Consider the following 15,348-nt stretch of genomic DNA (forward strand, 5'->3'; position numbering starts at 1 on the left):
AAAAACGAAATGGGGTTGATTGTTTAATTCAATGGAAACGGTACTGAACGACCAGTTGAGCGGTGCAATTATGGTTGCACGAGTTTTGCGATTTCAATGGTCACATCCATATTGAGCAGGCCACACCCACCAAACAGAAGCAAATGTACCTCAAGAAGGCTGTTGAAGAATGATGCGCACCGTCTTGGGGAAACATTGTGTTCAGTACAAACATTCACGCAATGTAGCAAATGTTGAATTGAACTATACTCAACAAAAATATAAATGCAATGATTTCACAGAGTTACAGTTCATATAAGGACATCAGTCAATTGAAATAAATTAATTTGGCCCTAATCTATAGAGTTCACATGACTGGGCAGGAGCGCAGCCATGGGTGGGCCTGGAAGGGTATATGCCCACTCACTAGGGATTATTATTACAGACAGAAATACTCCTCAGTTTCATCAACTATCCGGGTGACTGGTCTCAGACGATCCTGCAGGTGAAGAAGCTGGATGTGGAGGTCCTGGGCTGGTGTGGTTACATGTGGTTCTGAGGCGAGTTGGACGTACTGCCAAATTCTCTAAAACAATGTTGGAGGTGGCTTATGGTAGAGAAACTATCATTAAATTATCTGGCAACACCTCTGGTGAACATCCGTTCAGTCAGCATGCCAATTGCACATCTGTGGTGTTGTGGCAAACCTGCACATTTATAGTGGCCTTTTAATGTCCCCAGCACAAGGTGCACTTGTGTAATGATCATGCTGTTTAATCAGCTTCTTGATATGCCACACCTGTCAGGTGGATGGATTATCTTGGAAAATGAGAAATGCTCACTAACAGGGATGTAAACATTTGTGCACAACATTTTAGAGAAATAAAAACATGGGACCAACACTTTACATGTTGTGTGTGCACCTATTAGCGTACCGTAAATACCACAGTATATAGACAAACAAAATAAGGATAGACATTCAAACTATAAAGTTAATTCTTGCAGGGACATGGTGAGGGAAAACCATTGCCTTTACACTATACAACTCATGGGGTGGGTATATGGTGTAGATGCCCGGAGGTAGTATGGGAGACATCTCTCGAGATTTGAATTTAACTCTGTCTCTTTACACTACGAAAGTATCTTTCCTGGAACTAGTATGTGTCATCAAAGTTGTGAAGTGTAAAGCAGGACTAGGGTCCATTCGAAGGCAGGAAGTTATTTTAATTTTAAAATCCAAAATTGAAAACCTTTTGAAATAAATGGCTTTTACTCCTCCATTTATTGAAGTAATTTAAAATAGATGGTGCTTTTTTGCATTTTGAATTATTTAAGTTTACTTCCTTAAAATTGACTGCTTTCCATTTCGAATTGACCCCAGCCACGGTGTAGGGAGGCCTTAATTTGGAGTTGCATATTTTGTGCTCACACTGCACTTTCTGACCAACCGTGTGAATGTTTTACTGACAGAACATAACATCTAACTTATGATGAGTCTTCACTGTATAGGTTCTAAATGTAAGATATCTAAGTGCCTAGGGATATGGTCCCATTCCGGTATATTGATGTTGCTTTGATGACGTTTCACTACTGATTCCACTCACACAGGTCTATCTGATGACTGTTTTCCCTCATGTGTCCACAGGTGATCTTGAACCAGCACATCCCTGCAGACTACCTGCTGAGAGTATGCCAGCAGATAGGTCCTCTCATAGACAAGGAGGCCCCACCTAGTGTCCCTGGGGTCCAAACCCTCCTGGGTTTGGGAAGGCAGTCTTTGCTTCGCACAGCTAAAAGTGAGCCCCCGTCTCTTCACTGTTTCTCTCTCTCATCATCAAAGACTAACTAATGTCATAATCCCTACATAGGTATTTGGTTACACAGATGCAGAATAAATGTCCCAGGTCATACAGTCTGTAATGCATTAGAATCATGCCTTTTTTGTCTGTTAGGTTGTAGCCACACAGAATGGAGCGGAACTGCTGTTGCTGCGCTCCACCGGGGTCGACCCCCAGAACCCCCAGTCAGCTTTGGGAAGCCCCCCAGCATCGGTAAGCTGTGCTTTCTAAAGGAAAATTGCGAAATTCTGGCAATTAAGTCTGAATCAGGTGAACTCGTGGACACCATTTTTATGGCTCTGCGTGCAGTATGAAGGAAGTTGGAGGTTGTTTCGCGAGCCAATGCTAACTAGCGTTAGCACAATGACTAGAAGTCTACAGGTACGCCAGCAAAGGTACTCTCTAACTTCCTTCATACTTCACACCAAGGCAAAATTAGTGTCCATGAGTTCATCTGACTCTGAGTAAGTAGATTAATTGAATCTCACAGTATCCCATTAATAAACATATATCCCTGAAACAAGTAAACTATTGGTAACACTACAGAACAATACATATTTAAGTGTTTGTAAGTCAACTGACCTTTACTCTCTCGCCGTCTAGTGTCCATCATGGGTGCTCGCCAGGCTACTGGCACTGCCCGCTTCGGCCATGCTCTGCCATCCTACACCTATCAGCATGTGAAGATGCACAGGCGCATCCTGGGCCACCTGTCCTCTGTATACTGTGTGGCTTTCGACCGCAGTGGCAGACGGATATTTACAGTAAGAGTCTGACAAAAGAGGAGAGAAGGAATACCAAAGACAGTTGTTGTCAGTTCTCTCTGAAGTGTGTCATTCTCTATGTTGGCGGTGTCTCATTGTGACCCCTCTCCTTCCAGGGTTCTGATGACTGTCTGGTAAAGATATGGTCCACAGATGATGGCCGGCTGCTGTCCACCCTGCGTGGCCATGCGGCCGAGATCTCCGACATGGCGGTGAATTACGACAACACGCTAATCGCCTCAGCCAGCTGTGACAAGGTCATCAGAGTGTGGTGCCTGCGCACCTGCGCCCCCATCACTGTGCTGCAGGGCCATGCAGCCTCCATCACCTCCATACAGGTCAGGACAGCCCTCAGGACTAAGCAATAAGAACCTAGTTCCTCCTTTCAATATTCAGGAATGTACCTTCTGCCAAGTAAAATATCTTGTATGAAACCTGTTGGTTTTTGACAATGTCATTTTGTGACCCTTTCTGCTTGAGAAATGGGTCTGACACCCCTTGTCTTCCTCAGTTTTGTCCGGCGGTTAAAGGACCAATGCGGTACCTGGCCTCCACCGGAGCAGACGGCATGGTGTGTTTCTGGCAATGGCACTCGCTCAGCATGAAGTTCGTGTAAGTGTTGGACAGCAGAGTTTGTCTGAGGCAAAACGATGGGATGAGAATGTAATGTTTTTTTTAAATTTTCAACCGATCAGTTGTATTGTGGTTTAGGTGAACCTAACCTGTATTGCGTTCTGATTCATCCTCAGTGACCGGCCAGTCAAGTTCATTGAGCGGTCAAGGCCTGGGGTCCAGATCTCCACCTCCTCCTTCAGCTGTGGTAGGTGGCCATTAATAAACAACATGCTTTGCATTACATTTATTCCACTTCACCTTTTCACTGAATTATGGAGTTAATTACTGAATTCAAATGACTATTTGATCAAGGAAAGTTTTCACAAAGCCACAGAACTAGTTCTGTTTGTTAGTTTAATTTACTTACGTGTTGTTCCCTCGCTCTTTGAATCAGGTGGGATGTTCTTGGCCACAGGCAGCACGGATCATGTAATAAGGGTGTATTACCTTGGCTCTGAAACACCCATGAAGCTCTCTGAGTTGGACTCTCACATGGTAAGACACAGAGCAGAGAAGAACAGAGATGGAGAACGACAGACATAAGAGCGAGAGAGGATCAATAGAGCTAGATCACAGAGCACTTGCACTGTTCATAGTTTGTTTCTCACTACTCATTTTGTTAACTCCTACCTCTTCCTCCAGGACAAAGTTGTGGTGGTCCAGTTTTGTAACAACAGTTACAGGTTAGTGTGTGCAATTGTCTCTTTATTTAGATAAAAACAATTTTGATTTGTTGCTGTGTGGCTTCTAACTGCTGTGTCTGGTCCCAGCCTGAGGTTTGTGAGTGGTAGTCGTGACGGCACAGTCAGGATATGGCATTACCAGCAGCAGGAGTGGAAGAGCATTACTCTGGACATAGCCACTAGACTGCCAGGGTAAGACAATGCTGTCCAGCTGCAATAGTGTCCAGAATTGACATCTGTGCAGCAGCATTTAATTCTGTGCGGCAGCAAATGGGTTTATGTTTTTGTCTCATTAGTAAGTGGTTAGCATGTATTTAACATATGTGATTGTCACAGGACTGCTGTTGTGAATGGCGAGGACAAGACCAAGCTGGTGCCGACAATGGTGGCCTGGGACCGTGGTGACCGCACGGTTGTCACAGCGGTCTCTAACTACCTGCTCAAAGTGTGGAGCTCCACCACGGGCCAGCTTCTGCATGTGCTATCTGTGAGTAGATGTCGATCTCCTGTTTTTACTATTTCCTACATTGTAGAATAATAGTGAAGACATCAAAACTATGAAATAACACAGAATCATGTAGTAAGTAAAAAAGTGTTCAACAGATTCTTCAAAACAGCCACCCTTTGCCTTGATGACAGCTTTGCACACTCTTGGCATTTTCTCAACCAGCTTCACAAGGAATGCTTTTCCAACAGTCTTAAAGGAGTTCCCACATATGCTGAGCACTTTTTGGCTGCTTTTATTTCCCTCTGCCGTCCAACTCATCCCAAACCAAAAAGTGTTAAACAAATCAAAACATATTTTAGATTTTTCAAAGTAGCCACACTGGAATGCTTTTCCAACAGAGTTCCCACATATGCTGAGCAATTGTTGGCCGCTTTTCCTTCACTCTGTGGTCCGACTCATCCCAAACATCTCAATTTGGTTGAGGTTGGGGGATTGTGGAGGCCAGGTCATCTGATGCAGATCACTCTCCATCTTGGTAAAATGGACCTTACACAGCCTGGAGGTGTGTTGGGTCATTGTCTTGTTGAAAAACAAATGATAGTCCCACTAAGCCCAAACCAGCTGGGATGGCGTATTGCTGCAGAATGCTGTGGTAGCCATGCTGGTTAAGTGTGCCTTGAATTCTAAGTAAATCACAGACGGTGTCATCAGCAAAGCACCCCCACACCATAACATCTCCTCCTCCATGCTTTAGGGTGGGAAATACACATGCGGAGATCATTCGTTCACACACATCAAATCTCACAAAGACACAGCGGTTGGAACCAAAAATCTCCAATTTGGACTCCAGATTTCCACTGGTCTAATGTCCATTGCTGGTGTTTCTTGGCCCAAGCAAGGCTCTTCTTATTATTCATGTCCTTTAGTAGTGGTTTGCAGCAATTCAACCATGAAGGCCTGATTTATACGGAATTCTTGTTAACGGATATGCACAAAAACACAAGAACGAGAGCTCAACATTACATTTAAACTGCTCAATCAGTATGAGGAGTGAAGTCTCTGATGGACATTGACTAGAGCAGTGAAGTCAGGCATAGTTTAGTTTAGTTTACGTCAGTCTGGGGTTATGCCTCGTAAGAATATTGACAACTGCACCGTGTCACGTGCATCACTGCTCTCATCCAGGGCCAAGGAGAAATAAGGTAAAGGATTTCACCTGTTTTTCAATTGTTGTTCTATTGCGATGTCCTCGACACGCTGTGTCACTGTTCGTCTTGACGGGAAACATTTTCAAATAGCACTTTCTTGTCGGGAGAAGTGTTGCTGCAGAGTCAATTAAACATTCTTTGGTGAATTCGCCCTCATCAAATGGCTTGCTATGTTGAGCAATTTTGTGGGACAGTACATAGCTAGCTCTTGCAATTCTGTCGTTTGCTGAATGCAGTTTTGTAAAAAGTCTTTGCTGCTTTTGCAACTGAGAAAGCAACTCTTTCGATGCACTTGCCCTCTGCTTAGAAGACATATTTCTCTGCATGCTTCGTCTGGAAGTGTCGGGACAAGTTATGGTCTTTCAAGACAGCGATGCTCTCTTTGCACACTAAGCACACAGCTTTCCCTCATACACCAATAAAGAAATATTTCAATGTCCAGCCTACATTCATTGTCTGCTTTCCTTTTCTCTGAAAAACTAACTTTTGTGCAATTTCTAGCTAGCTACTATTTGTAACTGTGACGTGTGTGTCAGCCTGTCAGCCGCTGTCTGTCCTCGTGCAGTTGTTATTTATACGTGTCTTCAAAATAAATCCCATACAAGCGGTGGGAGTTAAATCATGACACAAAGGCGAGTATTCATTGTGCTTTTAATTGGAATAACAAATATGTTTTTCTAAACTAAATTCTTTGATCTGAGTATGATTCCACGGGTCATATTGAATCAGGCCGCGTACGGCCCCCGGGCCGGGCTTTAAAGGTCGGTAAATCCGGAACATTTCAAGAACTGAAAGTTTCTTCAAGTGCAGTCGCAAAAGCCATCAAGCGTTATGATGAAACTGTCTCTCATGACGACCGCCACAGGAAAGGAAGACCCAGAGTTACCTCTGCTGCACATGATAAGTTCATTAGAGTTACAAGCCTCATAAATTGCAGCCCAAATAAATGCTTCACAGAGTTCAAGTAACAGGCACATCTCAACATCAACTGTTCAGAGGAGACTGTGTGAATCAGGCCTTCATGGTTGAATTGCTGCAAAGAAACCACTACTAAAGGACACCAATAATAAGAAGAGACTTGCTTGGGCCAAGAAACATCTGTCCTTTTTGGTTTGATGAGTCCAAATGTGAGATTTTTGGTTCCAACTGCCGTGTCTTTGTGACACGCAGGGTAGGTGAACAGATCTCTGCATGTGTGGTTCCCACGGTGAAGCATGGAGGAGGAGGTGTGAGGGTGCTTTGCTGGTGACACGGTCAGTGATTTATTTAGAATTCAAGACACACGTAACCAGCATGGCTTACCACTATCATTTGTTTAACAACAGGAAAATTACCCAACACACCTCCAGGCGGTGTAAAGGCTATATGACCAAGAAGGAGAGTGATGGAGTGCTTTATCAGATGACCTGGCCTCCACAATCACCTGACATTAACCCAATTGAGATGGTTTGGAATGCGTTGGACCGCAGAGTGAAGGAAAAGCAGCCAACAAGTGCTCAGCATATGTGGGAACTCCTTCAAGACTGTTGGAAAAGCCTTCCAGATGAAGCTGATTGAGAGAATGCCAAGAGTTTGCAAAGCTGTCATCGAGGCAAAGTGTGGCTACTTTGAAGAATCTAAAAATACATTTTGATTTGTTCAACACTTTTTGGTTACTATATATGAGTTATTTCATAGTTTTGATGTCTTCGGTATTATTCTACAATGTAGAAAATAGTTTGCATGAGTAGGTGTGTAAAAACCTTTGACTGGTACTGTACATACTAGATACAGGTAACTGCCAAAATAAAGGAAACACTAACAAAGTATCTTAATAGGGCGTTGGGCCACCATGTGCTGCCACAACACCTTCAGTGAGCCTTGGCATAGATTCTACAAGTGTCTGGAACTTAATTAAAAAGAATACTACACTCTTCTTCCACAAGAAATTTCATAATTTGGTGTTTCGTTAATGGTGGTAGAAAACATTGTCTCAGGCGCCACTCCAGAATCTCTTTCAAAGTCACTGAGATCTCTTCTAGCCATGGTAGCCAAAATAATGGTTAACTGGGATTTTTATCACATAACCATAAGCATGATGGGATGTTCATAGCTTATTTAACTAAGGAACCACACCTGTTTGGAAGCACCTGCTTTCAATATACTTTGTATCCCTCATTTACTCAAGTATTTATTTTGTTTTGGCAGTTACCTGTATGTTTCTGGTCTCTTCAGTGAGTGAGACCTGTTACGACTGAATGTGCTGTTCCTCCTCCAGGGTCATGATGATGAGGTGTTTGTCCTGGAGGCCCACCCCTTTGACCACCGCATCATGCTCTCTGCCGGCCACGACGGCAACATCTACATGTGGGACCTCTCCAAGGGATCCAAGATCCGCAACTTCTTCAACATGGTGGAGATTGATTACATGGTGACTGTGTTGGTGGCTGTGTTTTACCATGGCAGACATTCATACAAGCCTTTCTCTCTCTGTCTCAGATTGAGGGCCAAGGTCACGGAGCTGTATTTGACTGTAAGTTCTCAGCTGATGGACAACATTTTGCCTGCACTGACTCCCATGGCCACCTGCTCATCTTTGGCTTTGGCTGCAGCAGACGCTATGAGAAGGTGAGACCCTGGCCTCTCCATGTGGCTCATTTGGAGAAAGATGTGTAAGTTACATGTTATCGTATCACTTGTAAAGAGAAAATGTTACACAGAATAACAAATCTCCTCTTCCTCCATATCCTTCCTCTAGATTCCTGACCAAATGTTCTTCCACACTGACTTCAGGCCGCTAATCCGAGACGCCAATAACTTTGTCCTGGACGAGCAGACCCAGCAGGCGCCCCACCTTATGCCCCCTCCCTTCCTTGTGGATGTGGACGGTAACCCCCACCCCACCCACTACCAGCGCCTGGTGCCCGGCAGGGAGAGCTGCAAGGATGAGCATCTGGTGCCCCAGCTTGGCTACATGGCGAATGGTAAACCTCTTTACCAATGCTTCTTAGTGGTTTCAACAATAATTCTTTACTAGGCTCTGGAATCAAAATGTGAGTAACATTGGGATTTCTAACCTACTTCTCTGTTGCTTAGGTGATGGTGAGGTGGTTGAGCAGGTGATCGGCCAGCAAACAGCAGAGGATGGTCACGGAGAAAGCCCTTTGGATGTCCTGATCAGAGAGTTGCAGAACCAACCAGATGAGAGGCGGGACCAAGATGGAGTGCCTGAAGGAGAGGGTGGTACGTGTCAGTCTAATGTACTATTTATACTGAACAAAAATAGAAACATAAAGTGTTGGTCCCATATTTCATGAGCTGAAATAAAATATGCACAAAAAGCTTATTTCTCTCAAATTTTGGCCACAAATTTGTTTACCTCCCTGTTTGTGCTGGGGACAATAAAACACCACTCCAAAATGTGCAGTTTTGTCACACTACACAATGCCACAGATGTCTCAAGTTTTGAGGGAGCATGCAATTGCCATGCTGACTGCAGGACTGCTGTTTCCAGGATTGCTGTTGTCAGAGAATTGAATGTTCATTAGCCTACCATAAGCCACCTCCAACGTTGTTTTAGAGAATTTGGCAGTACGTTCAACTGGCCTCACAAATGCAGACCACGTGTACCCACGCCAAGCCAGGACCTCCACATCCGGCTTCTTTACCTGCGGGAGAGTCAATTGATTTATTTCCTTATATGACCTGTAACTCAGTAAAATCTTTGAAATTGTTACATTTTGTATTTTTGTTTTTGTTCAAGGGATGCCCCTTGAATCTTCTTATTGGATTGAATCTGCATATTGGATTTCAGATGTTGTAGTCATGAATTCTAGTTGAATGCTTTCCCTCATTTGCAGCTGTTGAGGGAGCAGAGGTAGTGGGATCGCCCCCTAACGTGGGCCTGAGGAGGAGTGGTCAGGTGGAGGGGGTGCGTCAAATGCACCACAACGCCCCTCGCAGTCAGATGGCCACGGAGAGGGACCTGCTGGCCTGGAGCAGGAGGGTGGTTGTCAACGAAGTCCAGCAAGGCGTCCTCCGGTGAGACTGGCTAACTAACCAGAGGGCCTATTTGAGATGGCCTTGAACCTTCTTTTCTAACCATTCCTGTCCATCCTCTTAAATTTGTGCCTCGGACTGTTTGTAAGATTTCCTAGGTAGATATCCCCCAGTGGCTGACTGAAGCTGTGTGTTTGTGTTGTTTAGGGTGATGGAGGAGACCAGGCGGGCCAAAGGTGAGGTGGAGTGTTCCCTCTACAACACAGAGAGGAGGAGGAAACCTGTACTCGGTGATCCTAAGGTGAGTCTCTACACTACTGTCCCACAGCTCTCAAATTTCCCCCTTCCCTTTGTTGATTTATACCAGTTATTCCCAAATGGGTACGCCAAATAAAAATGTCATTCACATATATTTTTTTAGAATAATATAAAATAATATTAAATGTCACATTCTCAATCAGTCCAAAGGGGCTATACATTTAGGTGAGTTTCAATGTCAAAAATAAAATTAAACCATCTAGTGTTCAGCGAAATAACAACACATTGTCAAATACAGGTAGCCTAGTCAAATAATTAACATCCAATCACATTAACCGTTACTCTCTTCTAGGGAATTCCTCGAACGGTCCATATACATTTACATTTAAGTCATTTAGCAGACGCTCTTATCCAAGCGACTTACATATGTAGCCAAACGTAGCTGCTGCTCATTCTGCAGTACTGCACCTGTTGACGACACAAGTTGTTCTGCTGCCACGAGCACATCCAATGTTAGCATCAGTAATTCCACGTTTGTTGTTAGCCCAGCTAGCATAGACACGGACATTTGTGAATCTGATGCTGCCGAATAGCTACTGACCCCTTACCCGGGAAAGCAACGAACAACAGACTGGGACGGTGGACTTTCGAAGAGGCGCAAATATGATTTGAACTACTACTACTATTGATTTGGGGTTCACTTATATTGGAAGTAGTGCCTTTTCTCAGCCACAGTGTGTTATATGTGCAAAAGTACTATCTCACAACTCGATGAAACCTTCACTCTTGCGCAGTCATATAGAAACAACATGCCAAATTGAAAAATAAGCCACAGAAGTTTTTTGAGTGAGAATTGAAAACTTTCGAGTAGTAATACATGTATAAAAGCAACAGACACCATTTAATAAGAAGGGGCGAGAAACGTCTTATATGATGAGCTACCAAGTGGCTAGATCAGGCAAGCCCCATACTATTGGACTTAACACAAACAACTGGATTAGTTATCCCTTTCATGCCCTGCCTCCAGTCCACTTACCGATATCTGAACAAGAGAGCCTCATCGATATTGCAACAAGCAGTTCTGTGAAAATGTTATCAGAAGCCACTGCCGGATTTCTAGATAGGGCTGCGCTCAGAGTATCCTGCCTTGGCAAATCGCACTGTTAAGACACTGATTCCCTTTGCAACCACGTACCTATGTGAGAGTGGATTCTCAGCCCCCACTAGCATGAAAACTACATACAGCCACAGACTGTGTGTGGAAAATGATTTATGACTGAGACTCTCTCTAATACAACCCAACATTGCAGAGTTATGTGCATCCTTTCAAGCACACCCTTTTCATTAAACTGAGTTATTCACAATTTCAATGAACAAATAAAGTGTTATATGTAAGATGGATAAATAAAGAGCAAAATAATTGATTATTATTATTTTGTGCCCTGGTCCTATAAGAGCTCTTTGTCACTTCCCACGAGCCGGGTTGTGACAAACTCAGACTCATTCTTATGTTTATTAAATATATTGTTTATTTTTTATCATTTAACAACTTCTCACCCCTTCCCACCCTGTAGACTGAGGAGCAGGCTCCATGCAAGCGCTCCTTGCGGCGAACCCAGAGGAAGAAGAAGAAGCAGACCAGACCTGCACCAGCGTACCAGACCCGCTCAGCACGAGATCGCCGCCCTGTGGATAGGCGGAGGAACTCTGACAGCCAGATGGACTCAGACAGCGATGGAGAGGTGGGGGGGTTGTAGTCTGTTGTTCTTGGAAGTAGCAGAGGCCTTGGTCTTGTCATGTTAGAGGAGGTCTAATCATGTTTCCATGTGTCTACAGGCAGAGGAGCAGGCAGAGGCCAGCAATGCTTCCTCTGATGGGGAAGCACAGTGGCAGAGTGACAGCAGTTCCAGGTAAATGTCTATCATCGCCTAAACACTCAAAGTTTAATCATGAACACTTTCCCAGATGTTTCTTTAGATAACAGCAAATACTAGCCAGTTATGCTACCGTTAGCTAGCTATTTAACTAAATGAGAATGTGTAGAATTCCATGGCTGAGTGCCTCTACTCTAGATTCAACACAATATAATAATTCCAATTAGCTACTGTTTTTGTTGTAGTTCTTAGGTCAAAAGATTAAAGCAAATTATCCCAATTCTAGTACAGCAGCAGCTTGTGACTAGTTCATGTTGAACATGTATTAGAAGTAGGCTAGATCTGATAGCTGTATGATTTTTTTTTACGTGAACTTTAATATCCGAGCTGGCTGAGATGTTATTGTCTCAGTTTATTTTGTGTTTTCTTCCCCTCTAATCAAAATATGTTATACCTACAACCAAATGGAATGGGTTTTAAATTGAAACATCTTTAATTAGAGTCAAATTTGAACAATTTCTAAATTTTAGATTTATCTCCTCTTCTCCCATCAGTGTCTCCTCCAGTGACTACTCTGATTGGACAGCTGATGCGGGGATCAACCTCCAGCCCCCCAAGCGTACCAGCAGAAGGCAGGTGCGGCCGCCCGGTGGCTCCAGCAGCTCGGAGGAGGCGGAGGGCCAGGGAGAGGAGGCCAGGAGGAAGCAGGCGGAGGAGAAGAAGCCAAAGCAGACCAAACAGAAGGTGAGCTCACAGAATCTACAGTAGAGACATGGGCATTGGGCAGGGAATGGTGCAGCCAACGGGCTGCTTGAAAATGGTATATCTCAGTTACTGGCTATACAGACTATAGTGCTTGTAGCTAGTTTATGTGATGAGGCCTAATGAGAGGGAAAGTTTCATTACCTTAGCATGTGTGATATTGCGGACTGTTTAACCCAGTCTCTTTGTGCTCAGAAACCCAGTTCGTCTCTGTCTCTGGCTGGCTGTGACGCGGAGGAATGGCTTCCCCCGTCCTGGATCATGGAGACCATCCCCCGACGCTCACCTTTTGTGCCACAGATGGGTGATGAGGTAAGGAACCTGCATGATGGGCCATATGAGGTTCAGCCGTGTACCCCACAAAATATCTTTACATTTTGACATTTGCGCTTAATCTCTACCGCATTTTATACGATAGTGCAAGGTTTGTGTCCTAGTTGATAGACATTGTGGCCTGTATGATGACCCTTCTCTTCCTATTACTCACCAGCTGATGTACTTCAGGCAGGGCCACCAGGCCTATGTCAGGGCGGTGCGCAGGGCCAAGGCCTACAGCATCAACCCTCAGAAACAGTCCTGGAACAAGCTCAACCTCAGGGTGAGACCAACCCTCAACACTGACTCACACTGCTTCCTTTGTCTACTATATGTTATTTTATGTATTTTGTGTGTCCTTCATGGATTCCATATCTTTAATGTGGCCTAGTGTTTTATTCCTCTTATCACCCCCTCTCTCTTTGTCTGTTTTCTCGTCATTCAGGACCAAGAGTCTGTGAAGGTAGTTGGTATCAAGTATGAAGTGGGCCCCCCCACCCTCTGTTGTCTAAAACTGGCCTTCCTGCACCCCATCTCAGGCAAAATGACCAATGAGTCGTTCTCCCTAAAGTAAGTCATCCATCTTATTCTTTTGTGTGAAACGAATATGGCAATGAATGACATGTCCTTGTTCTCTCAGGTACCATGACATGCCGGATGTCATCGATTTCCTGGTGCTTCAGCAGTTCTATGACGAAGCCAAAGAGCACAACTGGCAGACAGGTTAGTGTTGCTTCCCTCTGCCAGCCTCTCTCCAGCATGCAGAACACAAGCCTGTCAGAGGATGTACCCAGTTCACTCCCCTACCTGTTTATCTCCTACACTCCTCTTTGTTTGTGTGCCATGTAAGAAATGTGGTGCAGTCTTTCACATGTTTGTGTTCTGTGAGATGTATCGTTTCAGTTCATGCTCCCATACATCCTTGTGGTGATTCACGGACCAGCATGTACTGAAACGAGCATGAATTGTCCTTGCTAGGTATGCGCTTCCGGAGCATCATCGATGACGCCTGGTGGTTTGGCTCAGTGGAGGACCAACAGCCACTCCAGCCAGAGTACCCAGACAGCCTGTTTCAGTGCTACACTGTCAAGTGAGTCAATGTGTACCCTGCATCTCACTGGGTTAAATAGATGAGATGATACTGTAGACCTCCGCTTATACAGTCTGGAGGGGTATGTCAGTGTTTGCCTCAATAGCTCATACTGTAGCTTACACCCAATAGGAGGAAAATATTAATATCTTATGATACTGAATGTTAAGTTGCGATTTCTCTTGACTAGGTGGGATAATAGCGAGAGGGAGAAGATGAGCCCTTGGGACATGGAGCCCATTCCTGATGAAGGTCAGTATCACTGCTTCTATCAGTGGCTTCTCAACCATCTCAGATCATCTACTGGATAATGCAGTTTGAGTTTGCAACCAGAATTTTACACATTCAAATATCTCTCTAGCTAGCACACTCAATCACTTAACATAACATATGCAGTCTCTGTATTTAGTATGATAATTAAGATCAGGTTATTGATAGTGAGACTGAGCAGCCAGCCAATGACGCAATATGGTCTCTCTGACTGACATTGTGTTCCTCCCCCAGCGGAGTTGCCAGAGGATGTTGGTGACGGGGTGGTGGTGACGGAGGAGGAGGTGAAGGCTCGCCTCTACAGCCCCCAGGAGGGGGAGTGGGGGGCTCACACACGGGACGAGGACTGCCAGAGGGTCATCTTTGGCATCGACGAGCTGCTCACGCTGGGTATGTCAACGGTACCACACAGGAAGTCCTGCTTGTCATATTGGATGAATTGAGCCAAGGGTGACCCTGATTTTTAAGTCTCGGTCGATTGTATTCGGAAGTGGTCTTGGATATGGCGTGGTATTGATTAATGGGGTGTGTTGTGTTTGGGTAGACCTGGCCAAGGCATTTGCGTCACCAGTGGACCTGCGGGACTACCCTCTCTACTGCACTGTGGTGGCCTACCCCACTGACCTCAGCACCATCCGCAGACGGCTGGAGAACCGCTTCTACAGGTCAGCACTGGCCTTTCAGCCTGCACCCTGACACCCTGCAGTACTTCAGAACATGCTCAGACCAACCACTCACACTGGAATAATCCTTCAAGCCAATTTTAGTTGTTGCTAATCCTCCAGTCAGCCCCATTGTATCTCAGCTGTAATTTGGACTTGGTATGTTCCAGTTTAAGGAGATCAGTGACTCTCACTCAGCTTATTCCCTCGGGATGTTCATCTCTCCTAGGAGGATCTCGGCTCTAATGTGGGAGGTGCGCTACATCGAGCACAACGCCCGCACTTTCAACGAGCCCCAGAGCCCCATCGTGACAGCAGCCAAGGTGGTGACTGACGTGCTCCTCCGCTACATCGGGTATGAACGGTGTAGATTTCCCCTTTGTGAAATGGTGACTCAATAAGAACCTAGTTTTGACTGTAAATAAGACCAGCTGTTTTGTTGTGTGTTTTTGTCAGGGACCAGAGCTGCACAGACATCTTAGATCTGTACCACAAGGTGAAGACGGAGCTGAGCAGTGGAGAGGATGAGGTGAAACATGAAGATGTGTGTGTGTACACCTCGAGTTCATAGTGATATTTGAATTGTCTTGGTGGTGTATTACGC

General features: G+C 44.8%; 1 protein-coding gene across 2 annotated transcripts in view; it reads left to right on the plus strand.

Moving 5' to 3' along the window:
- Positions 1 to 15,348, plus strand: part of LOC135550539 (bromodomain and WD repeat-containing protein 3-like) — a 31,363-nt gene that overhangs the window by 4,027 nt on the left and 11,988 nt on the right. The window contains exons 5-33 of one of the 2 annotated variants that reach the window (XM_064981461.1): positions 1,625 to 1,775; positions 1,932 to 2,030; positions 2,421 to 2,581; positions 2,698 to 2,919; positions 3,093 to 3,193; positions 3,331 to 3,401; positions 3,591 to 3,691; positions 3,839 to 3,879; positions 3,967 to 4,071; positions 4,216 to 4,366; positions 7,793 to 7,927; positions 8,014 to 8,142; positions 8,273 to 8,498; positions 8,611 to 8,757; positions 9,375 to 9,555; positions 9,721 to 9,814; positions 11,346 to 11,513; positions 11,608 to 11,681; positions 12,200 to 12,389; positions 12,603 to 12,719; positions 12,898 to 13,005; positions 13,168 to 13,292; positions 13,363 to 13,445; positions 13,701 to 13,812; positions 14,003 to 14,064; positions 14,317 to 14,472; positions 14,627 to 14,747; positions 14,974 to 15,099; positions 15,201 to 15,288. In XM_064981461.1, the coding sequence (XP_064837533.1) occupies positions 1,625 to 1,775; positions 1,932 to 2,030; positions 2,421 to 2,581; positions 2,698 to 2,919; positions 3,093 to 3,193; positions 3,331 to 3,401; positions 3,591 to 3,691; positions 3,839 to 3,879; positions 3,967 to 4,071; positions 4,216 to 4,366; positions 7,793 to 7,927; positions 8,014 to 8,142; positions 8,273 to 8,498; positions 8,611 to 8,757; positions 9,375 to 9,555; positions 9,721 to 9,814; positions 11,346 to 11,513; positions 11,608 to 11,681; positions 12,200 to 12,389; positions 12,603 to 12,719; positions 12,898 to 13,005; positions 13,168 to 13,292; positions 13,363 to 13,445; positions 13,701 to 13,812; positions 14,003 to 14,064; positions 14,317 to 14,472; positions 14,627 to 14,747; positions 14,974 to 15,099; positions 15,201 to 15,288 (3,645 nt within the window). The remainder of the gene's footprint in view (positions 1 to 1,624; positions 1,776 to 1,931; positions 2,031 to 2,420; positions 2,582 to 2,697; positions 2,920 to 3,092; positions 3,194 to 3,330; positions 3,402 to 3,590; positions 3,692 to 3,838; positions 3,880 to 3,966; positions 4,072 to 4,215; positions 4,367 to 7,792; positions 7,928 to 8,013; positions 8,143 to 8,272; positions 8,499 to 8,610; positions 8,758 to 9,374; positions 9,556 to 9,720; positions 9,815 to 11,345; positions 11,514 to 11,607; positions 11,682 to 12,199; positions 12,390 to 12,602; positions 12,720 to 12,897; positions 13,006 to 13,167; positions 13,293 to 13,362; positions 13,446 to 13,700; positions 13,813 to 14,002; positions 14,065 to 14,316; positions 14,473 to 14,626; positions 14,748 to 14,973; positions 15,100 to 15,200; positions 15,289 to 15,348) is intronic. The other variant, XM_064981462.1, reaches the window with a different exon arrangement.

Source organism: Oncorhynchus masou, chromosome 12 (genome assembly GCF_036934945.1).
Source record: "Oncorhynchus masou masou isolate Uvic2021 chromosome 12, UVic_Omas_1.1, whole genome shotgun sequence".
Taxonomy (NCBI): Eukaryota; Metazoa; Chordata; class Actinopteri; order Salmoniformes; family Salmonidae; genus Oncorhynchus; species Oncorhynchus masou.